Raw genomic sequence first — 25,367 nt, 5'->3', positions numbered from 1 at the left:
CATGGGTCCTGAGGAGTCGAGCCTTGAACCAGGGTCCTTGGGCTTCACAAGCAAGTGCTTAACCACTAAACCATCTCTCCAGCCCATAAGTTATTTTTAAAAGGGACAAAGTGTTGGGGTTTTCTGAAGGAGGTGAGATAATTACAGGCTGTCTAAAGGTTTTGTAGGTGGGAGTAGGTTAGGGATCAGAGATAAATTCATGGCATTTGAGGTGGGTCTTAAAAATTGTAGTTTTTGCCAGGTGTAGTGGGTGTACCCCTTTTGTCCCAGCACTTGGGAGTCAGAGGTAGGAGGAACACTCTTGAGTTTGAGGTCAGCCTGGGACTACAGAGTGAGTTCAGGTCAACTTGGGCTAGAGTAAGATCTTATCCTGAAATAAAAATGTTAACATTTCTTGGGTCAATGTCACTATGAATTTGATGGAAATTACAGACTTTTTATTTTTTCGAGGTAGGGTCTCACTTTGGCCCAGACTGACCTGGAATTCACTATGTAGTAGTCTCAGGGTGGTCTTGAACTCACGGCAATTCTCCTACCTCTGCCTCCCAAGTGCTGGGATTAAAGCTGTGCACCACTATGCCTGGCTCTGACTTTCTTTAAATGAATTAAAAAACAAAAACAAAAACAACACAAAAGCATCTTTGCTCTGACCTTCCCAGGAACCAGTGGGTCTTGCACTGAGGACCCCAGTTGAGATAAATGAGTAGACAAATGGGAGGAAGGTAGAGTTTGCCATTTAGGGAAACCCATGTAGTGAGGGAGAGTGTCTGCTGCTACATACCAAGATAGGGAGAGAGAGAGAGAGAGAGAGAGAGGGAGGGAGGGAATGAGGGAGGGAGGGAGAGACAGGCAGAGAGTGCCTTTATTCACTTTAGAGCTCTCCACTGATAACTGCCATGCCTTAAATGTGTTAACAGAGATCCCAATCCCCAGTGGCGAGTGTTTAGGTCATTAGGGCTCTCTCCTTATGCAGGGATCAATGCCACGATAAAAGACTATTGAGTCTTTTTTCAGAACTAAGAATTTTATCTTTCCATTTCCATCTGCCATAAGTTTCAATTTATTTAGGATGACCAAACATCTAAAATAAGGAGTGTCAGGGCCATTTTTTTTAACTAATAAAGAAATGTGGACATAGCTCAGTGGTTAAACCTTTGCCTAGTATGTACAGAGTCCTAGGTTCAGTAGCCAGACCACCCCCAGAACACAGACGAAGTCACCAAAATCAATGTATGACCACAACTGAGAACAAAATATTGTATTTCTGTCAATAAAACTATAGTTTACAGTAGTATTTACTAAATAAATTATATAATTTCTCTTTTACAAGCAATAAACTAAATCACAGATATTTCAATGACAATGTATATACACAACATAAGGCCTTCTTTTATAAATAGCATTGCTTTTCTCATTTCACTAGTAAACAGTGAAAAAATCTTTATAGAAGCTCATTTTCTATAAAGTATAGGCAGACCTATGACACTGATCTTTAAAAGAAGCCAATTTAAGCTTTCAATGACATGGGCTATGATTATAATTTTGCAAAAAAAGAGAGAATTTATACATTACCATTTTGTATGGATAGATTTTTAAAAAAATATATAAGCAGATTACATAAATTGCTTATGTGTAATCACTATATGCATGCAAAATGAAACAATGCAAGAGTTCATAGGAAAATAGCACTTCCAAGTCCAAAAAGGTGATTGGCAATGGTGTAGAAACGCAGCTTAAATGTAGCTCATGCAGTTTTCAGTCAGCAAGCAACAGCGACGGCACAGTGTTGTTTTCACATCCCATCTGCCAGTCAGCACTGGACCAAGGCTCTCCCGACACCTCACAAACTGCCAAACCCAGTTGGTTCTTCTGTGTGCGCACCAGGGCTCAGCCAGTTGCTCCGGAGAATTCTTGGAGGGAGGGTTCTTCTCTCCTGTAACTGTGCTCAGGTTCCATTCAGGTGCTTAACCAGTTACTACTTTCACTTACTGGGGGGGAAAAAAAAAGGAGAGAAAGAGCAAATGTGGAACTAAGTTTTGGCAGCAAGTTATTACTCCTGCTTAGGAGTGAGAACACAAGTTCACTATTTCTTCCTATCGTTTGCACCTGGAAAACATGTAGAAGTGACGTGCATTTGACTTGAGATCTCTGCTATGATTAACATAGCATATGATTCTCTGGGGTGCTCGTAACATGTTAATTGCACCAAGATTGATCAAGATTAAGCCTCAATTACATCACAGTGATGGTGCTGGGGATTTGGAAAGGAACAACACTAAGACCCTCTTGCCTCCCCCATGAACAGGGCTGGAGGGATGTGGTGTGACGTATTAGATGTAAAGCTAACAGAACAGTTTACATGTAACCCAGAACTCATGAATGCTCTGCTTGTTTCCAAAGAATAGCCCTGTGGCTGACAGTGAAAACATCAGCAGATATTTCATCTAAAAATGGTTTACACATAAAAGCAGAGTGAGCTAAGCCAGCCATGATGGCCTGGGTCTGTAGAGGAGGTGGAGACAGGAGGATGAAGATCAGGAGTTTGAGGTACACAGAGAGTTTGAGGCTAGCCTAGGTCACATGAAACCCTATCTCAAACAAATCACTGTCAGCCAATTCAACCTGAGACAGCTGTGCTGTGATACGCGCCGGGAAGCATTACTATTTCAGTATGAACAGATTGGGTCAAATCGGTTTCCTCATTATTGCAGCCACTTGACTATGCAAGTTTTCTTATCTTTAATAATGCACCTTTACTTATAAAGTACTTGTGAGGAATAAAACTCCCTTCCTCCTCTCTGGGAATCCCCTCTTTTTGGGAGTGGTCATCATGCTATGATGCCCAGGCTGGTGCTGAAATCCTGGGCTCAAGTGATCCTCCTGCCTCAGCAGGAAGAGTAGCTAGGACTTTAGGCATGTGCCACCATAGCCAGTAAAGATAAACTGTTCTGTGGAGAAACATGCACTTGCCACACTGCTCTGTTATCACTGTTGCTGACTGAAGAACTGTGTGAACTTTTTTACACCACTGCTAGTCAGTTTTGAACCTGAACGCACTGTCTTCTTATGGACTCTTGAATTATTTCATTTTACATGCATGTGGTGATAATACCCAAGCAACATATGTAATCTGCTTATGTTTAAATAAGTAAAGCCAGGACTGGGGATGCAGCTCAGGGGTAGGGTATGTGCTCCATAAACATAAGGCTGTAGGTTCAACCCCTGGGACCCAAACAAGCACCAAGATAGTGAAGTCCCTCAAAGTGCAGTAAGAGCTGGGAAACAAGACCTTTAACTGGATGGAGCTGGAAAAACGTGAATACAATAGTTTCAAAAGACTGAAAATTATCAGGAGAGAAATGTCAAATGAAAGGGAATTCTAGCTGGGTGTGGTGACCCATGCCTTTAATCCTAGCACTGGGGAGGTAGAGGTAGGAGGATCGCTGTGAGTTCGAGGCCACCTGGAGACTACATAGTGAATTCCAGGTCATCCTGGGCTAGAGTGAAACCCTACCTTGAAAAAACAAAAGAAATTCGACTTGGCAATCAATATCCATTACATAATTTAATCCTAATTTTTATCTATTTATTAATGTGTGTACGTGTATGTGTGTGTGCATGCCTGGGTCTCTTGTCAGTCACTGCAAATGCTCTTAAAATGCATGTACCATTTCATATCTGGCTTTATGTGGGTGTTGAGAAACTGAACCTGGGCTGGCAGGCTTTGCAAGAGAGTGCCTTTAGCCACGGAGCCATCTCCCCCCACCCACTTACGTTTTATTATGGTCCTATGGATTGAGCCCAGAACCACAAGCATGCTAAATGCGTGCCCTAAGCGCGTGCTCCACTACCAGCTATAGCCTCCAGCTTCTAATGCTTGGCTTTGCACTAGATTCTTCTTCTTCTTCTTTTTGATTCTTGTGAATCAAAGTGAGAAAGGTTCCCTTGCTCACCCACCCAGCGCACAGGCAGGCCATCATAGGATGCCAAGTGCTGTTCCTGAGGTTGTATGTCCTGGAGAAGTTTTGGTGCAGGAGTTGGGGGAGTTTTGCTGTCACTGAAGGATTTGTACAATTTGTGGTTGGTTGACTTTTGGGAGGTTGGTGACACGTGATGTGCCAGGCCCTCTGCCAAGCTCCAGGGCTCCATCAAAGAGTCCCTGTCAAGCCGCAGGTAGATGACACAGAGAAGCTGGCTCTCATCCCCTAGCCCTTGCGGGGTGGCTTTAGATTATGGTCTCTCATTTCAAAACTGTTAGTGCAGCAGCAATTTTTTTTAACACAGTTCCCTGCCTGACTAATTTGTTTTCCAGAGGCCCGGGAGAAGCCTGAGGGCACCAGTGATTTATGCATGCAGATAATTCTTCTGGAGAGCTCCAGCACTCCAGTGACTTCCGCTGACTGTCACTCCCAGGAGCTTTGTGCTCTAATATAGCACGCGCTTCTGCAGCTGCAACAACATCTCCTCTGACTTCTGATGCCACTGCACTGGGAAACGTAGGGGATGAGCAAACACACTGCTGGTTTCGTTAGAAAAGGAGCATAGGAGAAGGAGGCTGGGAATGGCTCAGCAGTTAAGGCTCTTGCTTGCAAAGCCTGATGGCCTGGGTTCTACTTCCCAGTATTCATGCAAAGCCAGATGCACAAAGTGGCACATAGTCTGTAGTTGGTTTGAAGTGGCATGACTGCACCTGGTGCACCTATTCTCTTTCCACCTCCATCCCTTCCCTGGCAAATAAATAAATAAATAAATAAATAAAAATAAAATATTTAGAAACTAAAAGGAGCATGACCTTAGGAGGAAGCCCATAGATTGTTTCTTACTGCATGGAGTGACAGCCCCAGCCATGGGCACAGCAGGAACTGGAAGCTACAGTTTGTCAAGCCATCCCCTTCCAGCACTTTCTTTGGTAGCACTGTTCTTTACTAAAGTGTGCAGTAGTGGTCATGGGCTAAACTGTGTCCCTTTACTGCTGAACCCCTAACTACCAGTACCTCATAATGTAACCTTATTTGGAGATAGGTTTTTATTTATTTATTATTGTTATCTTTTGTTTCTGGTTTTTCGAGGTAGGGTCTCATTCTAGCCCAGGATGACCTGGAATTAACTATATATGTAGTCTGAAGGTAGTCTTGAACTCATGGTGATCCTCCTACTTCTGCCTCTCAAGTGCTGGAATTAAAGGCGTGTACCACCATGCTTGACATTATTTATTTATTTTTTGAGACAGCATCTTATGTAGCTCAGGCTGGCCTTGAACTTGCTATGTTGCTGAGGATGACCTTGGACCTCCCGATCTTCCAGCTTCTACCTCCCAAGTGCTGGGATTACAAGTGTGTGCCACCAGTCCCGTTTTATATGGTGCTTGGGATGGAAACCTGGACTTTGTACATACTAGACAGGCACTCACCCCACTGAGCCATCTCAGCTCCAGAGACAGGGCCTCTGCCGAGGTAATCAGTTTAAATTGTGGCCATAGACTAGGCCCTAACTCACATGACTGACATGTTCTTATAGATGGGAAGTCTGGACACACCCAGGAGTGTGCTGTGAATAAACCCTGGGAGAAGACAGCCATCTACAAGCCAAAGAGAGGCCTGTCAGGTCCTTCCCCACAGTGCTCAGGATCAGCCTTGCTGACACTGATCGTGAACTTCTAGCTTCCAGAACCGTGGGGAGAGAAATCTCTGGTGTTTAAGTCACTCACTCTTTGGCACTTTGTTATGATAGCGCCAGCAACCTCATACAGTGTCCAGGAGCCATGATATGTATTTAGAAATCCTTTTGTTTTTGAAGATTCCACATTTACATTATATTATACTTAATCCCACTCCTTTTTGGGGATTACTTCAAAAGCCACAATCACCTGGGAGTTCAGTGACTGTAAGCCAGGATCTGCCCGGGAAAGAAAGCAAAGAAAGTCCTTTCCACCCTGTATTTGTTGATACCACGTTAAAAACCACTGCCGCTGCTGCAGTAGCAGACGCAGTGTTTTCAGTGTTGAATCAAACTGCCAAGCGGCCCCTCTCAAAGCGACCCAAGTGGAACAGGCCTTGATGGATGAGCAGGGCATGCTTGGATCTGAGGGGCGATCAGCACCTTCTCTTTTATGTGCCATCGGAACTATAGCCTCCAGGCCAACTTGAAAGGTGGCAGATGCTGGGCCTGCTGGAGTGAGCTGCCTTTGACGGCTGAAGAACATGCTTCCTGCTGAACTTGTATGCACGGTACTGGAAGCTACGCTAAAGCGCACTGAGTGAAACACTCCATTGAGCCCCACATTTGCTCTTAGGTTTTAGTTCAAGGACCTCAGACACTCCCATCCCCCTTGGGCCGAGCTGCCTTTCTACCAGGAGGTGGCAGTAGAGGGTTTCCTGACCTCAGGGACATGAAGGAGGTATTTTGCGTCTACATCAGAGGAAGAGTGAACTTGATTCTAACTGCCAACCAGCTCAGGAAGGGAATATCCTGGGAGTGACACAGCTACCAACTCTGGCACAGAAAAATGCCAGGGTGTTGAGAGCTGGGGACTCAGTGAATCATTTCAGGGGTGTCAGCCCTTTATGTGCAGGGAGCTTTGAAAAGTCCCTGGACCATCTCCAGGGATTTTGTTACCAACCTACACTGCAACTTCAAGAAGAAACTGAGTCTGTTAATGCAGTCATTTACCCAACATCTTTTTTTTTTTTTTTTCGAGGTAGGGTCTCACTCTAGCCCAGGTTGACCTGATATTCACTATGTAGTTTCAGGGTGGCCTTGAACTCACAGCGCTCCTCCTACCTCTGCCTCCTGAGTGCTGGAATTAAAGGCCATGCTTGGCCCAACATCTTTCTGTGAGGGAAACATATCCCCAACCTCAAAGAAATTTAGGGGACTTGCTCGAAAAATGAAGCCCAGGAGCTGGAGGAATAGTTTACAGGTTCTTTGGAAAAGGCTATGCAGTGGGTTGAATATCATCTCCTGAAAATTCTTGTCCACCTGTGACCTTAGAAAGTGACCGTATGTGAAAATAAGATCTCTGAAGATGTAAGTAGTTAGGATGAAGTCACACTGGATGAGGGTGGGCCCTAATCCAATGACTAAGAAGAAGGAGACACAGAGTGGGGTGATAGGGAAGGGGCCGTCTGAACCTGGAGATGGAAATGAGGGTGTGGCTCAAGTCAAAGAATGCTGGGAACATGTGGAGACACCAGAGGCTGCAAACAGATAGCAGGGATCTGCCCCAGCACCTCCAGAGGAGCAGGAACCCGTGGGCACCATGATTTCAGACTCCTGACCTCTGGGACGATTAGTCACTCAGCTTCTAGTAATTTGCAATGGAAACCTTAGGGGATGATTGCAGGTAGAGACATGTTGAAGAAAAGCCAGGCCTTTGGTTCCCCTCGCAGGACCCTTCCACATGAATCTATCATGTTCAACAGACTTTATTTTTTATTATATGGAAAGTTCTTAGCACTTTCCCACCATGCATCAGAACCCAGGAAGGAACTGGTATGAGTATATCAGTCACGTTGGATTTTCATGTGCTCTAACCTGCCTTAGTTAAGTCTGCCATTTTTTTCCCTGCAGGTTCAAGGCCATCAACAGAGACTGCCTGTCCTCAGATACTCTCTTCCCAAGAATTGAAGAGTCTTAGGTACCAAGTAAACACTGGCTTCCTATAATTAGGACAAGGACTAAAAAGCAATTCGGAAAGAGAAGCAATAAGGAGAGGCCAGTTTTAGGAGGCAAAGAAAGGGAAAGAGCAGGGCAACCCCCATGGACAGATGGACAGGCTGGTTGTAACAGGAGCCTCAGGCTAACGGAAGTACAGAACGAGCTTTGAAGAATGAGCCAGTCCAGCGGGGCATCACAGAAAACCCCCTACCCTCAGCCCTGCGCCCCGGCATGCGGCTGGTCACCACGCCCAATGGGACTGAAAAGCCAGCGTGCCTGTGCGTCTCCACCACCTCTTCTCATGTTAACCAGTAGTTTAATGCTTGGATTATGAGTATTCACGAATGCAGACTGACAGGCTGCCTTGTCAACTGAGTGACTACTGATTGCCTTTTCTTCAGAACAGGCTTGAGCTGTACGTGTGTTGGGGCATAGCAGTGACATCCACTTTTTTGTGGGAGGTGATGTTTGAGGTAGAGTCTCACTCTAGCCCAGGCTGACCTTGAATTCACTATGTAGTCTTGGGCTGGCCTTGACCTCACAGTGATCCTCCTACCTGGGATTAAAGGTGTGAGCCAACACACCCAGAAACATCTACTTTAAAAAAAAAATACCACTGCAGCTTTTTTACATGTCTGAAAATATTATTTGGTTAATAAATTAAAGAGCCAAATATTTCTGGAAATAAAGTGCTTTAATTGATACATTCTAAAGTCTCTTTACCTCCCGACACTGTGGGCATATGGTGAAAGGAAAGGGACTTTTCAATGGCTTCCCAGTCACAGCTGTCACTTGCTGTCTCTCCTTCCTCTGTCTTTTCTGAGGCCCACCAAGCCCCTGGTTGGTGGGAGTCCAGCTCTCTGCTGAGAAGCCGTGCACTTGCCCTCATGCCTGGTAACTTCCTCCTTCCCCCGTGCAGCAGCCAATACTGACTCAAGCAGGGCGTGATTAAAGACCCAATGCTTTGGAGAGGCCATTAACCTCCAGGCCAGGGGGATTCAAATCCAGAAACAGTTTCTTTTGCCAAAAAGTGCACAAGATTTTCTAAGACCCCATGACCCAATTTAAAGTGTTTTTCTTCTTTTTCTTCTCAGGCTTTCCTCATACATAATAGCATGATAAGCTGTTAATTCAATCATTTTCACTTCTTTGCCACCCTTCCTCCCATGATCAAAGAGTATCATTAACCACCCCAAAACACATTCAATAATCAAGCTGTCCAAGAGTTGCCCATCACAGCTCTAATCTCCAATACTGATGTGGCTAAGAAATGGCTTAACTGTTTCTTTTCCTTTGCACACGGCTATTTTTGCACTTCAAACAGCCATTTTGCAGAGGCACTTATACAGATGAAAGGGCATATTCTCAAGAGGAGGGTGATGTGCCAGTGTGAAAGGAACTGGGCAAAACTTAGGGACTGAAGAATAGAAGCAAGAAAGGTAATGTGTGGCAGCCATCCTTCAGACTTCTTTATCAATAACAATGCAGTCCCATTATGGCCCCCCGCCCTTACCACCCGTTCCCAGGGGGGTGAGAAGGACACTCGGACCCTCTCCATCTTCCAGCGGGAATTTTGTTGTTGTCGTTGTTCTTCCCATTAGTACCAAATTGCATTCTACATACCAGACAAGGAAGCCACGTTAGGAACTGAAACAATAGAGCTATGAATTGAAGGAACAGCTCAGCTGGGGGACAGCCAGCATCAGAGCCTCGGACTATCTGGGACTATTCACACCAAAGAGCAGCTGTCATAAAGACGGCCACTTGTCATCACTGCAGCCTGCTCGTCTCTGCTGTATTTTTCTCAATACTCTCATCCCTGTCATCAGCTCAGTATTCAATGGGAAGTACATCTTTGGTCCCTGGATAAAGCTGACTTAAAAAACACCTCCCTTGATTTGGATATCTGCAAATGAATCTGAAAACCTTTGGAAAGCTGTGAAGATTGCATCGTTGGAACCTAAACTAAATGCCTGAATAAGGATAATGGGAGTCAGCTTGTCAGAGGTCATTGTGCCTTTTCATTTCAGATCACATCACAGGGAAGTCAGACAGCAGCTCTCACTCACATGTCCATGACGTGTGGGTGGACCCTTTAAAGGAAGTTTCATGTTAGCTGATGTGTAGAGATCATTTTGGCTTAAGTCTAGATATTTTTTCGGAACACAAGCAGCATTATTTCTTACTGTACAAATAAAAGCACTGGAAGACTAGGCTACAACTAAAAGTAAAGGGATGCCACATCTTCAAGGGAGAACACATGACTAGAAACATCAGACTTCACTGGGGACAATGCTGAATAGAATATCATCACATAAACCCCCAAACGGCCTCATGAATAAAGATGGCTAGGATCCAGAACTTTCTAATTAGGTTGAGACAAAGGGAGAAATACATGAGCCAGACTGTTTTTTCTTCCTGGCTCTTTTCTTTACAATTACTCTGTCAAAATGTAGAGGGAGAGGAAAATACTGGAAGCAATGAGCAGAATCCTTTCAGATCTGGGAAAACATTCCAAATGAAAAATAAAATCTCTAGCCAAGAACATACCCTGGAGTGGCAAGTTAATGGGGCAGAATGTTCTAGATGCATTTCTCTTAAAGTCTTAAGTTTAAACACTGTGAAGCTTACAGTAGAGGAGGTGATGGAGCAGCAACATTTGAAGAAACAGTGGTAGTTTGCTTAAAAAACCTCACTCCTGCAGCACCCTGTAACTCAATGGATCCTACCTGTCAGAGTGGGCAGAGGGCTCTAGAGATGATTTAATAATGAATTTAATAGATGAGAAAATGACACCCAGAGAAGGTGAGCAATTCAAAGTCAATGACTAATGAGAGCCAGAGACAGGCATACACTCCAGGTGCTTCTTTATAAGGCTCATTTGGTTTTACAACAAGTGGAAAGGTTAAGTTAAAAACATGGGTAAAGCTGTGTGAAGGCCACACGACAAGCTATTCTCCTAAAACACGAGCATGTTACTTGCCCTTGTCAGTCTTATTCTCTCTCATGCATTTACAGTGGGGTTTCCAGAAGTAAAACCATGGGTCAAATTGCAAGGATTCATGAAGAACCTAAGGTAAATATTGTGGTCCATGCCTGTAATGCCAGGAGGCTAAGGAAGGAGTGGTATAAACTTGAGGCTAGCCTGAGCTACCTTATATCATGGAACAATAACAACAGAACAAAACAAAATTGATACAGAAATGGATATGAAAGATATGAGAATTTAGCTTTTTCTTCCCTCCCTCACCCCCGCTGAAGGTAGAGTCTCACTCTGGCCCAGGCTGACCTGTAACTCACTTTGTAGTCTCAGTCTGGCCTTGAACTCATGGGTGATCCTCCTACCTCTGCCTCTGGAGTGCTGGGATTAAGGCATGCACCACCACGGCCAATGAGAATTTACCTTCTTTCTTTTAAAATTAATTTATTTATCTAATTTTTATTAACATTTTCCATGGTTATAAAAAAATATCCCATGGTAATACCCTCCCCCTCCCACAAATTACAATCTTTTAACTTTTGAGTCTTTGTAAGTATTTTGGCCAACACTACAAACCAAGGAACACAATGAAATCTCCTATATTACCTTTTTCCTTCCAGTTTCTATATGGGCGATAGATAGGAGAGGAAAAGGTTTCCTACTAAAAAAACGTTCAGAATGTCTTCGTGAACTCTGAGAATTTATCTTCTTATAGTAAGCTAGATGTTAGGTACGGATTTGCAAAAATGTAAAGTAATGATACTATTCTCACTATATATTTTCATTTCAAAAAATACAGTTCTATGTTATATTCCTAAAAGTGTTTCTTAAATTAACATAATGTTGGGCTGTGAAGATGGCTTATCAGTTAAAGGTACTTGCTTGCAAAGTCTGCTGGTCTGGATTCAGTTCCCCAGTAGGGCTAGATGCACAAAGTGGCACATACATTTGGACTTTGTTTGCAGTGGCAAGAGGCCCTGGCATGCCCACACTCTCTCCTCTTCCCTTTCTGTCTTTATTTGCTTGCAAATTAATAAATAAAAAACAACTAATATATTATTTATTATTCTAGGTAAATAGATATTTAACATTTTCTCATTTTAACTTTGAAGATGCAACTCATATGCACAAAAGCTGTTTAGACTCATCAACGATTTTTAAAGCTATATTGGGGTTCTTAGATCAAAATGTTTGAGAACTACTATGCTAGAATATTTAAAAAAACAGAAAGTAAATAAAGTGTATATAATATAAAAAACCAGAAAGTAAATAAAGTGTATATAATATAGTATATATATACTGAGCTGCTAAGGATAAAATCCAGCATTCTACCACTAAGGTAAAACCACAGTTAAAAAAGTAGAATTTTAGCAGGGCGTGGTGGCGCAAGCCTTTAATCCCAGCACTCGGGAGGCAGAGGTAGGAGGATCACCGTGAGTTCGAGGCCACCCTGAAGCTGCATAGTGAATTCCAGGTCAGCCTGGGCTAGAGTGAGACTCTACCTTCAAAAACCAAAAAAAAAAAAAAAAAAAGTAGGATTTTGGGACTGGAGAGATGGCTCAGCAGATAAAGGCACCTGCATACAAAGCCTGATGGCCCAGGTTTGATTCCCTAGTACCCATGTAAAGCCTGATGTACAAAGTAGCACATGAATATGGAGTTCATTTGCATTGGAGGAGGTCCTTGTGTTCCCATTCTCCCTCTCCTTTTCTCTCTCTCTCTCTCAAATAAACATTCAATAAACATATATATTTTTATGTAGACTTTGGGCTACAGAGATGGCTTAGGGGTTAAGGCACTTATCTGTGAAGCCTAAGGACCTGGGTTCAATTCCCCCAGTACCTACATAAGCCAGATGCAGAGGTGGCTCATGTGTCTGAAGTTCATTTATAGCAGCAGGAGGCCCTGGCATGACCATTCCCTCCCTCCCTCTCTTTCTCATGAATAAATAAAAAACTAATTTTTAAAAAATTAGAATTTCATGAAAAGATGTTCTCCAATCCCCCACTCTTTCCATTTTAGATTCATCTTTCACCTTCATGAGAAGCAGGAGTCCATAGAGATGGAGGTGAGGTTCCATCATGGTCAGCAACAACAAAAGGGTTCTTTATGGGTGCAAGTGTAGGTGGAAGACCAGAAAGAGATGCCCTTGAATCTTGACTGTTATTTGCCACTTCTGGGTACTAGTTACATTAATGAATTAATGAATGAAGGCAAACATAACTCCTCCCTTCATGGACAAGCTAATACAAGACAGGGACTGAAGTACTTGATACATGATATGTGCTTGCTTGACCATTCATGTTATTAGTGTGTGACACCTGTGTTCTTCCAACAATGCTGAACTCGGTCTCATTCCATGCTGAAGTTTAAAAAGTTAATGTTATTAGTCCAAATCTGTATATCATTTGTGGCCATATTGCCTTGTCCGATCTTGGGCAAGTTGCTTGACTTCTGTGGGTCTAATTTCTTTTTTTTTTCTTAGTTTTTTTTTTTTTAAATTTTGTTTATTTTTATTTATTTATTTGAGAGCAACAGACATAGAGAGAAAGAGGCAGATAGGGAGAATGGGTGTGCTTGGGCCTCCAGCCACTGCAAATGAACTCCAGACATGTGTAACCCCTTGTGCATCTGGCTAACATGGGTCCAGGGGAATTGAGCCTTGAATCAGGTCCTTAGGCTTCACAGGCAAGTGCTTAACCGCTAAGCCATCTCTCCAGCCCAGTGGGTCTAATATCTGTGTATTTGTGCTTGGAATCAAACCTTGGGCATGGACAAGTATTTTACCCTGCAGCTACACTGGCGACCCTGAGTCTAATAATGTATTACAAAGGCTGCACAATTCCCGATCTGGATAGCATAGGTTAGCAATTAAGGGTGCTATCTTTTGGTCCTTACTGGTTTGAACCCACTTCCTACTGATTCCTAGATGTATAAGCTGGGACAAATTGTATAATCTGAGTCTCCCTTTCCTTTTCTGTAAGCTGGAGCTAGTAACACATCTCCCTCTGAGGGTTGTGTGACAAGGAAACGAACTAATGTATAGTTAAGTCCTTACGACAGTGCTGGGGTTCCAGGATACATTAATATTTTATTTTTACTTATTTATTTGAGAGAAGAAAAGGGGTGGGGGGAGAGACAGAGAGAGAGAGAATGGGTATGCCAGGGCTTTCAGCCACTGCAAATGAACTTCAGATGCATGTGCCACCTTGTACATCTGGCTTACATGGGTCCTGGCGAATCAAGCCAAAGTCCTTTGGCTTTGCAGGCAAGCGCCTTAACTGCTAAGCCATCTCTCCAGCCCCCAGGATACATTAAATGTGTGTCCTAACTTACTGTTATTAGCTAAAAATAAAACTGACAGATCAGTTCACACTTGGTGAGAAAAATTTCTATTGCCTTTTCCCATCTCCCTAATTGCCTTGCTCTCTCCTTTTCTTTCCTCTGCTCCCTTCCTTCTGAACCACAGCTGACCAGATGATCACCCCAGCCTGCTGGCTACCACCACTGTCTCTTTCAGTTGTCAACTCTTCCATGATGCCTTTATTTCTAATTGGTTCTTGAGTGCTTGAAATACAGCCAACACTTAATACTGTGCCGTTTCCCTGTGGCTTCAGAGGCAGGCACTAATCCTCCTCTGAAAAGTTTAGCTCTTCAGTGGCAAAGGATTAAAGGACACATAAGAAAGCATCAAAGCAAGACATTGATAAAATCAAATAAAAGGCAATAGTATTCTGATGAATGAAATCGATAAGACCGGGGAGCAGGAGCAGAAGGGGCACCCTACTGCAGGAACAGACACGGAAGTGACACTGACAGAGCCAGTTACCGCAGTGTGACCTCACCTTCTGCTCAGCACCATCACACCCCTCTGGCTGTCACAAATCTGGTTTTGGGAAAGAAACACGAAAGTGCCATGAACTTTTGGCTCTTGAAGATGAGCTTTCATTTGGCTTCTTTCTGAAATACTTTCCTCTAGGGGAACTCAACTGACCAAGGGACAAAAACACAACACCCTCTCCTCAAAGAAAACCAAAACACTTTCTTTTTTTTTTTTCTCCCCATTCCTAATTTTTCTGGTCATGTGTGCATCGTGAAAGACCACTTTTCTATTAGAATTTTGTGATATAATTTTTCCAAAGTGGGTAATGGGGGTCAGGAATATTGCTCAGTGGAGCAAATTCTGTTTTTGTAGCACCTGGAATATTTAGGGGTAATGACAAACATCCCTTCACAATGGCCTCTGGTGGCATTCCTTTAGTGTGTTTGAGGTGGAGAAGATGTTTGTGCTGAGTTATGAAGGGAGAAGCATGGGCTGCCTCTGGGAAAGAGTATATATATGGGAACAAAAATTCAAAGATGCTAAGGCAAAAATGTGCATTGTCTGTGGCAGGAACACCCTGGAGGCCAGTGTGGCTGGGACAATATTAGCAAGGAAGACCAAGGAGACCAGAGAGAGGACTCAGGACCACGCAGACTCAGACTCACTCCAGGAGAGCTGAGCAGGCACTTGAGAACTCAGCGTATCATTGCGGGTGATGGCTAATGTGTAGTGCACACTTGAGAAAATACATAAAACGTGGCTTCCCGGAGCCCTGAGGGGATAGATATGCCACTGTCATACACTGAACATGACAGTAGCATCTAAAGGCATGGGACTACCCTTGTGACAGCTTAGGCTTGGCTAACTCTGAGACAAGACTTCCTGCTTCCTGTGACTTTGGGCAGGTGTAGGGGACATGCAGTATGAGGAGCGATGTGCTTTGCAGGGAAAACGCTGTCTTCTCTGTCATGGTGCAGCCCCCGCCGCATCTTCCCACACCAGCTGTGCTCACCTGAATGCTCAGGACAGCCTGGTGAGGCAGGCAGTGTGTGTGGTAGTTCTCTCCTCTGACATCCCAGGACACAGTCCGAGACATTCCACCCACATCCCGAGGTGTGTAGGTGACGACTCAGGAGAAGACCAGCGGGAGCTCTCTGACAATGAATTGAGTTCTTCCTAGGACCAGTTTCTGTGCCTCCTAGCCGGCTGCCTTACATGGATGCAATACCCCAATCAAGACGATTCACACACAACAGCCTCTGCTGAGTCAAGGACTGGTGTTTCCTTGTTAGAAATGAAACCAAGGAGCCCACTTCACCTCACCTTGGGGGATTTGTTCTCTGGGTGTATTTGGTGAGTGTAGTATCAACAGACATTTTAAAATATTTTATTTCTTTATTTGAAAGAGGGAGAGAGAAAGAGGGAGAGTGAGGGAGGGAGAGAGAGAGAGAGGAAGAGAGGGAATGAATGGGCATGACAGAGCTTCTAGCCACTGTAAACGAACTCCAGATGCCTGTGCTTCCTTGTGCACCTGGCTTTATGTGGGCACTGGAGAATCAAACCTGAGTCCTTAAGCTTTGCAGGCAAGCGCCCTAACCACTGAGCAATCTCTCCAGCCTACAGACATTCTTTCGTACAGTGCTTTCCATGGACTGTGGATAGACACAGCTTGTGAAGACACATCCTTTGTAAAAGTGACAGGTGCCACTATTTCTTAAAAACTCATGTTAGCCTGGTTTTACAGAACTTAGTCCTGACTAAGCCATTTAAAAATTTAAAAAAGAGATGGGGAGAAGTGGAAAATGACTTACTAGGTAGACGTCGAGCACAGACGCAGTGTCATCCTGCACCTCCAGAGCGTTTGGTTCTGCAGTCAAGTAGACAGTCCCCTCTTCCAAGGTAAAGGTGGAGCTGGAAGGTAACACTTTACTGGAAAAAAACAAAGATGGATAATGAGCTTGTGACCTCCAGAAAAGAATCCAAAGGCACTTCCACAGCTGTGGCTAAGGAGGCTGCAATGGGTCTGAGGAGACAGGCAGGGGGTCAGGAGTTCAGGGTCATCCTTGGCTACATAGCAAGTTTGAGGACAGCCTGAGACTATCTGAGACTGTCTCAAAACCAAAAACCCCACGCGCATGCATGCACACACACACGAATTCCATGGATGGTAATAACAGTCATAGGTTCCTTTATATTTTTTGTGACCATAAAAGATCTAATATATTAGTAAAGGGCCTAATTTATAGCTCAGTGGTTACCTGCCTGGCTGGAATGAGGGAAGTCCTACATTTGATCCCTAGCACAGAAACCTTCTTTTAAAACAATTTTCTCCCAAATACTCTTGCTTTACACAAACCTCCATTAGGTCATGCAATGTGGTAAACAGTATGTTCCAAAGGATTTTCCAGAGGGGTGAATGTCACCTCCTTCCCTCGAGCAATGGACTTGATAGTGCAAACCCTCAGATTGCTTGAGTGAAGCTGAGCATTCCAAAAGAGGTGTTGGGTGGCAATAAACATTGCTCAGGTAATGCTTTGGGTCAGAAACAAGGCTGCAATAATGGGCATTAACTGCTTTTGCCTTCCAATTCCAAAGATGCTGTTCACTTCCCTTGTGGCCTTAAAATTATCCTCCCCAACTAAGCCTTATGGGAAAGAGTAATGCTTTCCCCAACTTAAACACTAACGCAGGATAATTTGAACATGATTAAACTTGGCGAACAAAGGCTGGTGAGATGGTTCTGTGGTTTAAGGTGCTTGTTTGCAAAGTGTGCTGGCCTTGGTCTAAATCCCCAGTACCCATGTAAAGCCAGATGTGCAAAGTGGCATGTGCATTTGGAATTCCTTTGCAGTGGCAAGAGACCCTGGGCATCCATACTCTATTTCTCTCTCTCTCTTTCTGCTCACAATAAACTCGAGGAACAAAACTGGCTCACAGGAGTTTGAGTCAAAACTATAATGATGCTCTTTTATAAGTCAATGATAAAACAAGTTAAACGAATGAGTAAAGGATCTGAAGAGACATCTCTTCAAATGGCCAATCAGCACAGAGAAAGGTGATCAACACCATTAGTCATCACAGAAATGCAAATCAAAACTACAAAACTACTGGGATGGTTATACTGGAAAAAGGCAGGCAGAAGCAAGTGTTGGGAAGGAGCGCGAGTGACTGTAGCCCTCTCGTGTTGCTCAAGGGAAGGGAACGTCGTACAGCTAGTCTGGAATGTAGTTTTGTGGGTCTCAACACTGTACGACCCTGCAATTCCACTCCTAGTTCTGTAGATAAGAAAAATGTTCCCCAAACAGCCTACACATGCGTGTAGTAATATTATTCATAATAGCCACAAAGTGGCAATGATTTAAAATGACTACTGACTCATGAGTAATTCACAAAGTAGAATTTTATTTGGTGATAAAAGAATGAAATATCACTTGCTCCATGTAGCAACATGGGTGGACATGTCATGCTTACTAAAAGAAGCTGGTCATAAACATCACATATAATATTTCACTTATGTGAAGTGTCCAAAATAGGCTAATCTACGAGGCATTAAGGAGACTAATGGTACCAGGGCAGGGAACAAGAAAGGCAGACAGTGACTGCTACTTGGGTACTGAGTTGCTCACTGGACTATTAAAAGTGTTCTAGAATTAGACTCTGGTGATAGGTACATGTAGTGATTTGAATGTGTATGGCCTCTTAGACACAGGTGTTTCATAGCTTCAGCCCCTAGCAGGCAGATTCCTGCCACAGGGTGGTGGTCGGGGGTGCATGTCACTGGGGTCACATCTGAATCCTAGCCCATAAGTGTGGACAGAGAGTTCGAGCTCTGGCTGCACTGTGTTGCTTGTTGCAGTTGTTTCTCTCTGCTTGGATGTATGGAAGCAAGTAGCTTCTTCTGCCTTTGATGGAACTTCCCCTTGAAGGGTTAACAACAGCCTTCCCTGAAAACTAGAGGGAACTAAAGAGTTAATAACCATCTCCAAGACTAACAGGCAAGAAAGAAGCCACAGAGGAATTTGGCCTTGACAGGCCTGAAAACTCCTCTGAACTTCCCTTAGCTGAGAAAACCTTGAAGGGTCAGAAACCATCTGAGTATCTTCCCTTAGACAATCTTGGCTGAAAAATCTTATTCTGAACAAGGACACAACCAGCTGTAAGTTCCTTATCTACTATACCTGGCACAGTCTGTTCTTAGGATCCTCCTTATAAGCTTGAACCTTAGCCTGGCTCAGTGCTTCAGCCTTCATCCCATGGGAAGGCCGCTGCCCCTCGCTGTACCTCTCCATAAACAGTCTGTCTGGGGAGATTGAATGCGGTGTTCTCTTTTGCTTTTCTCTTACACCCCTGAATCTGTAAGTGTGAAATAAGTCCCTTCTTCCCATAAATTGTGTCTGGAAGTTTGTTGCAGTAATGTGGAACTGACTACAATAGTGTACAACTCTCTGAATATGAAAACAACTCCTGAATTGCATACTTTGAGTAGATACATTTTATGTCAAGAATAAAAGAAAAAGAGGCTCACAAGACAACAAAAGACCATAATTCTAACCTTGATTTCTCAGTTCACAGTGCTGGAATTGTCATGAAATATGTATTTTAGGTCATATGAATTTTAGAATTGTTTTGAATACATTTCTGATTTATTCACCACTCAGTCAATGACTTTTTCTCTTTTTATTATAGACAAAGAAAAATTATAGCTGACTTGACAAGATCAACTGACAAGAACTGGGTCCTGGCATTGGAGCTCTGAGGTTCAGAGACCACAAGAGCAGTCCCAGGTGCCCAGGAAGCCATCTGCAATGTCACAGAGCCAGTGCTGACAGGCATGGGCCAGAGGACCAGCAGCATGGAGGAGTCCTACCCAGAGTGTGAACCCTGCTGGTCCCTATGCCCAGTCTGCCTAGAGAATGTGTATTTTAGTTTGAATTATCACCAGAAGAACAGGAAATTCTCACAAAACTTAGTTCTACATAACATCTTCTGAGGAACCAGAAAAGCTGCTCATTTTGTGCCCAGATTTGTTAGTAGTCATAAGGTTGCAACTGCCTCCTTAGACTGGCTGTGTCTGCTGGAAGAGCCCAGGGCCCTTGTGCCCTGCTCCACAGCACACCTCGCTGGCATCACCCCTTCTTGATTTGGTCAGACCAACATCTGTGTTGCAAAGATGAGCCCAGAGACGAGGGAGACATGTGAAGCATCCATGGCTGGATAGGAGTTAACATCATCTGGACTTGGTTTTCCCATTTACATATTTTCTATGGTTATCTCTGTTAAAATTTCAGAAATTTGCCATTGCAGAGACCAAAGCAGCACAGGGAAATGTGCCTCAAAGCATGCAAAGTAATTACATAAAACCACTGCATGATGCCAGAGAAAGCACTGTGTATGATGTTTGATGTACATTGTGTCAATCTTCGCTCTCTTGGGAAGAGCAACATGAAGCCAAAAGGGTTGAAGAAAAGTAAATAGTCAAAAAGTACTTTACAAAGCAACATGTTTTTAAACATAATGGGCACCAATATTTAACAAACCAATTTAAACTTCCAATAATTTAACATTTAAACAAAATTACCTGCAGGAAAATAGCTAATAGAGAGCCTTAGGTAAATACTCAGATTTTTTTTTTTTTTTTTGATAACAAGGGTCTCTGCATATATCCCAGATTGTTCTTGAAGCTCAGGGATTCTTGAGTACAGTGCCAGGATTACAGGTGAATGCCACCATGCCTGGCTAATAATTCTGATAAAGTACCACTGACTACATTCTGAATAATCTGCTACTGTCTTGAAAACAAGTAAAAGTTAACTTGTTTTCGCTGCATGGCAGGATGTTCTGAAGGAGATCAGAGAATATTTTGTTTTTCCCCAAGTCTAAGATTATGCACTATCTCCCACCCAAGAGAGGATAACAGTACAGTTCAGGAACTGCAGGCCCCAAGTGGACATGGCATCCACAGGGGAGCAGGAGCATTGGAATTGGTGGACTTAGTTTTGCACTCTGGCTTTTCCATTTAGCTGTGAGTAACACTGGGTTAGCTCCATAATCTCATGGGCTCCAGATTCCCATATACACAATGAGAATAATACCAAATAACAAGGGTGGATAGACCCATTAAGTGTAGTGAATGTATGTAATTCTTAATGAGCATTCATCCACACACCAAGTGCCAGGGCGTAGCAGAGATTTAAAATAAACTGCAGTCTCATGGTACCAAGGAAGACAGTCAATGATGGCGGGCTGGGGTGTAGCTCAGTTGCAGGGGTACTGTGCATGAAGCCCTGGTCATCTCCAGCAATGCAGTAGGAAAAAAGACCATGTTGGTCTAAAGTACAAATGAAAACAAGAAAGCAAGGAAATGAGTGAGAGGTAGAGGTCAATCCCACACAACATGCTTTCCCTGCTCTGTCAAGATTTTAGGATTCTAGACATGGTTCAGATGTGCCACAGGACACATATCAGGCCCTCCAAAGTGAGGCCCTTTTGGTGGGCTGGGGCAGATGCCATTCTCATCCACAGTTCTCTCTAGCAACCACATCCTAGCTGCCAACTCCTAATCTTTATTTATCTGTCTTTAAACTTTTTCATCTCCTGGCTGTTCCCCTGGCGGTGGACATTCATGGTGCTCTGATGCCATGCAGGTTGTCACTTGCCAAGTACTTCCTTCTGTGTCTGTGACATGTTTGGTTTCATGCAAAGCACTGCAGAAACTGTCAGTAATAATTTGCAAGCCTGGAACACTGATTTCTGTTTGCGAACTCCATGAGTGTTTCATAGCTAATTCTTGAGGGCACATGTGTTCAGGGTACATAGGGTTCTATCCAGTTTTTGTATTTTAAAAGTCATCCTCTTACCACCTTATTTTTTTTAAATCAGAAAAATAGCATAATATATCATATGATCTAAGGAATTGAAGATGGAGAGTCATAGCTTTCTGCCCCTCCTCCCAACCATCAAGGGAAGCTCCCTTTACCATTGCTGGTTTTGTTTTTTAAGGATTTTCTGGTAATTTTTTCATATCTTTTGATGAGTCAGGCAACAGAAGACATTCTCAATTGAGACATCAATCGATTTACTAGGAAGGACATTTACCTTCTCCTCTGCCGAGTTTCTTTCCAACCCTTGCTTATTTATATATATATTTTTGTAACTATGAATAACATATTTAACCTTTTAAAAATTCTGTCAGCCACGCATCACATGTCCTTCAACATTCACACTGTTTCATCATTGTCCTGCCTTCTCCACATTTTATGTTAGATATATTAAAAATTAAAATTTCAAGGGCTGGAGAGATGGCTTAGCAGTTAAGGTGTTTGCCTGTAAAGTCAAAGGACCTTGGTTCAATTCCTCAGGACCCACATAAGCCAGATGCACAAGGTGGCACATGTGTCTGGAGTTTGTTTGTAGTGGTTGGAGGCCCTGGCATGCCCATTCTCTCTCTCTTTCTCTGTCTGCTTCTTTCTCTCTCTCTCTCAAATAAACAACTAATAAAATATTTCTAAAAATTAAAATTTTAATATAAAATTAAAATTTTAAGTCAGGCATGGTGGCATATGCCTGCAATCCCAGCACTCAGGAGACAGAAATAGGAGGATTGCCGTGATTTGGGGGCCATCCTAAGACTACATAGTGAATTCCAGGTCAGCCTGGGCCAGACAGAGACCCTACCATGAAAAATAAAATAGAATAAATTAAATTCTTATATATTTTGTTGTGGCTGCTAGTACTTACTTTCTATCTTTTTAAAAAATTTTTTTGTTTATTTTTATTTATTTATTTGAGAGCAACAGAGAGAGATAGAGAGAAAGAGGCAGACAGCAAGAGAGAGAATGGGCATGCCAGGGCTTCCAGCCACTGCAAATGAACTCCAGACACGTGCGCCCCCTTGTGCATCTGTCTAACGTGGGTCCTGGGGAATCGAGCCTCGAACCAGGGTCCTTAGGCTTCATAGGCAAGCGTTTAACCACTAAGCCAACTCTCCAGCCCCTTTCTATCTTATAACAATCAAAAATTTCTTGCTTTGTTCATGAGTTGACTCCAAAATTAGAAAATGGATATAGAATTTACGTTACCTCAACTATATTAACACTGTAACACTGACATTATTATAATGTCTTGCCAATGGTGATTAGGATTACATTTTTCTCTCTGGGCTTAATGTCACGATTACTGGGCCATACCAAGAAAAATGTTCCCAGTAGCAAGGTTACAAGGTTCAGTGGAGTCTTTGGTTCTCCCCGACCCTCACTTTTGTTAAATTCTCACCACATTTCAGGCTGGTCATGTTAGAAGGATTTTGCCTTCATGGGGCAAAGCTGACTGTCGAGACCGGGAAATTGTAGTGTCTGGACCATAGGCAGAGGCTGAGCCATATGCCCCAGCCCCCTCGTGACCAGCTGTACTGCTGGGCAAGTCATCACCTGGACACTGATCCCATTTCTTTATCTGTAGAGGGGAATGGCAGTTGTGGCCCAGCCTATCTCACGGGCCCACCCAGGGGACCAAACCAGATAATGCAAGTTTGAGAAAGAAGGGGTGACAAGCCATATCACTCTTCTGCATCAACTGAGGAGCATTCATCCATCATGGCTTCCACCTCCGGAACTGTGCCTTGCCAGGGGATGGGAGGTGAGGAGGGGGCCCTTTGATGAGGTCTCCTTGCATGGACAGGTTTATCACAAGTCCTCGGAAAGAATGCCTGTGCTGCCGTTCTAAGCTTAGCTACCGAATCATTAGCTGATAACAAACGTGAACGGGAAAGCTCTCCTTGCAGAGAAAACCAGCAGAGGCAGCAGGCAGGTCTCACTCAACGTGCGTCCTAACTCAGCGCCAGGGGCACCAGGCTGCTGACGCTCCAGCCCGTCCCGCAGGGAACGCCGCCTCTCGCCGCACTTTGGCTGGGGAGGGGATCGGGCAGCGGAGGAGGCTCTCCAGCGCCCGCACTTCCCTCCCAGCTGTGGCCTGGGTGGCGGTGCTGCGCAGCGGCTTCCTGTGGGCTCCTGGGCTGAGAGAGGAGACAGGCCTGCAAGGTGACTCGGAGGACGCGGGAAACGGAGGCTTTGGTCACCGTGTCCTGTCCACCCCCGCAGCGCAGCGGCCCAGCTCTCCCCTGCCCGGCGGCTGCTCTTCCCCTCTTCCTCGGGCTCTGCTATTTTTAGACCCGAAGACAGCCTGTTTCCAGGGGAGGCTCTCTTAGCTACTGACTGACTTGACTACAGAGACTGGCAACCCTCCTTCTCCCCCATGGAAGCCTATGCCTCAGGCACAAAAGCCTGCTGCAGGCCCCGTACAAAGAGCCACGCTCGGAACTGACCGGCAGAGAGAGAAGCAAACAGCGGGTGTCCAGAACTACTCGTCTGGAGCTAGGGCTGCTCAGAGCCGAGCTCCGCCACAGCCTCAGAAGCCAGGGCCTGGCCTGCTCCCGGCAGGAGCAAGTGCGGAGTGTGGGTGGAGGCTCCAGGAGAAACCTGGCAACAGCATGCTCATCCAAGTTCAGGGAATATCTTCATGGTCTATTGCTCATTTGTCTTTCCTGAATTATGCCTCAGCCCAGAGGCACGCACAGTATATGGAACTACAGGCAGTAGTTCTCATTGACTGTGGTGTTTACGTTATTATGATCATATTACACACTTTATTCCATTTAAACCTGACAGATAAGCCTATTAGGCTGGGTGCTCGCTATTTGTTTTGTATATTTCAGGACTCAGGCTAACTTATCTTAAATAAAGGAGGCACTTGGATTTGAACTCTGGCCTGACTCTGGAACAATGCCATGCTCCCATGCTCTACATATATTTTCTAAAACCATCCACTTACTGCTGAGAATTAGCCCTTGCCTGCGTTTGTAAGACAGTCCCAGCAACAATGGTTCAGTGAAGAAAGAGAACATGCAACATAGATCTAAACCCAAATGACAAATCCGTTCCTAGAGAGGCCCTGATTATCTGGCTTCATCAGAAGGAGCAGGGATAAGTGTTCTTCTTTCTTTCTTTTTTTTTGGTAGTACTGGGAATTGAACCCAGGGCCTCAAACATGGCAGGAAAGCTCTCTACTACTAGGCTATACACCTAGCCCAACAACTGTCAGCACAAACAACAAACAAACTGAAACCTGTAATATCCTCATATCACATATGAAATTTGAGACAGCTCTTAGAAGGAATGTGGAAGTTAAAACCATGAAGCTTCCAGACAAAAAAAACAAAGACTGTCTCTATGACCCTGGAGCCATAACTCAGAACTGGTAGACGGGAACTTCCTGACAGGATTCTCTATTTTTGAAGATTTTTGTTGTTTTGTATTTTTATTTATTTATTTATTTATTTATTTGAGAGCAACAGACACAGAGAGAAAGACAGGTAGAGGGAGAGAGAGAATGGGCGCGCCAGGGCTTCCAGCCTCTGCAAACGAACTCCAGATGCGTGCACCCCCTTGTGCATCTGGCTAACGTGGGACCTGGGGAACTGAGCCTCGAACCGGGGTCCTTAGGCTTCACAGGCAAGCACTTAACCACTACGCCATCTCTCCAGCCCTGTGGTTTTGTATTTTGAGGTAGGGTCTCACTCAAGTTCAGGCTGACCTTGAATTCACTACGTAGTCTCAGGGTGGCCTCAAACTTACAGTGATCCTCCTACCTCTCTACTTCTTGAGTGCTGGGATTAAAGGTGCGCACCACCACACGTGGCAGGAGAATATTCTCTACCTTGATCGGGAGATAGTAAAAATTTTGGGGCTGGAGAGATGGCTTAGCGGTTAAGTGCTTGCCTGTGAAGCCTAAGGACCCCGGTTCGAGGCTCGATTCCCCAGGTCCCACGTTAGCCAGATGCACAAGGGGGCACACGCGCCTGGAGTTCGTTTGCAGTGGCTGCAAGCCCTGGCGCGCCCATTCTCTCTCTCCCTC

The 25,367-nt window shown here is 44.2% G+C and overlaps 1 protein-coding gene across 3 annotated transcripts in view; it reads right to left on the bottom strand.

The window, feature by feature from the left end:
- Pip5k1b (phosphatidylinositol-4-phosphate 5-kinase type 1 beta) overlaps positions 1-25,367 on the bottom strand; it is a 320,487-nt gene that overhangs the window by 15,835 nt on the left and 279,285 nt on the right. The window contains exons 14-16 of one of the 3 annotated variants that reach the window (XM_045142361.1): positions 16,271-16,388; positions 14,482-14,522; positions 1,325-1,988 (exon numbers count right to left, since the gene is read on the bottom strand). In XM_045142361.1, coding sequence (XP_044998296.1) covers positions 1,982-1,988; positions 14,482-14,522; positions 16,271-16,388 — 166 coding nt within the window. In that variant the 3' untranslated portion in view covers positions 1,325-1,981. Of the gene's footprint in view, positions 1-1,324; positions 1,989-14,481; positions 14,523-16,270; positions 16,389-25,367 lie in introns of those variants that run through there. The other 2 variants (XM_004653147.3, XM_045142359.1) reach the window with 2 other exon arrangements.

The sequence above is a fragment of the Jaculus jaculus genome, chromosome 1, assembly GCF_020740685.1.
Source record: "Jaculus jaculus isolate mJacJac1 chromosome 1, mJacJac1.mat.Y.cur, whole genome shotgun sequence".
NCBI classification, from domain to species: Eukaryota; Metazoa; Chordata; class Mammalia; order Rodentia; family Dipodidae; genus Jaculus; species Jaculus jaculus.
Note: the sequence above shows the minus strand (reverse complement) of the source record. Positions and strands in the feature narration are given on the sequence as shown.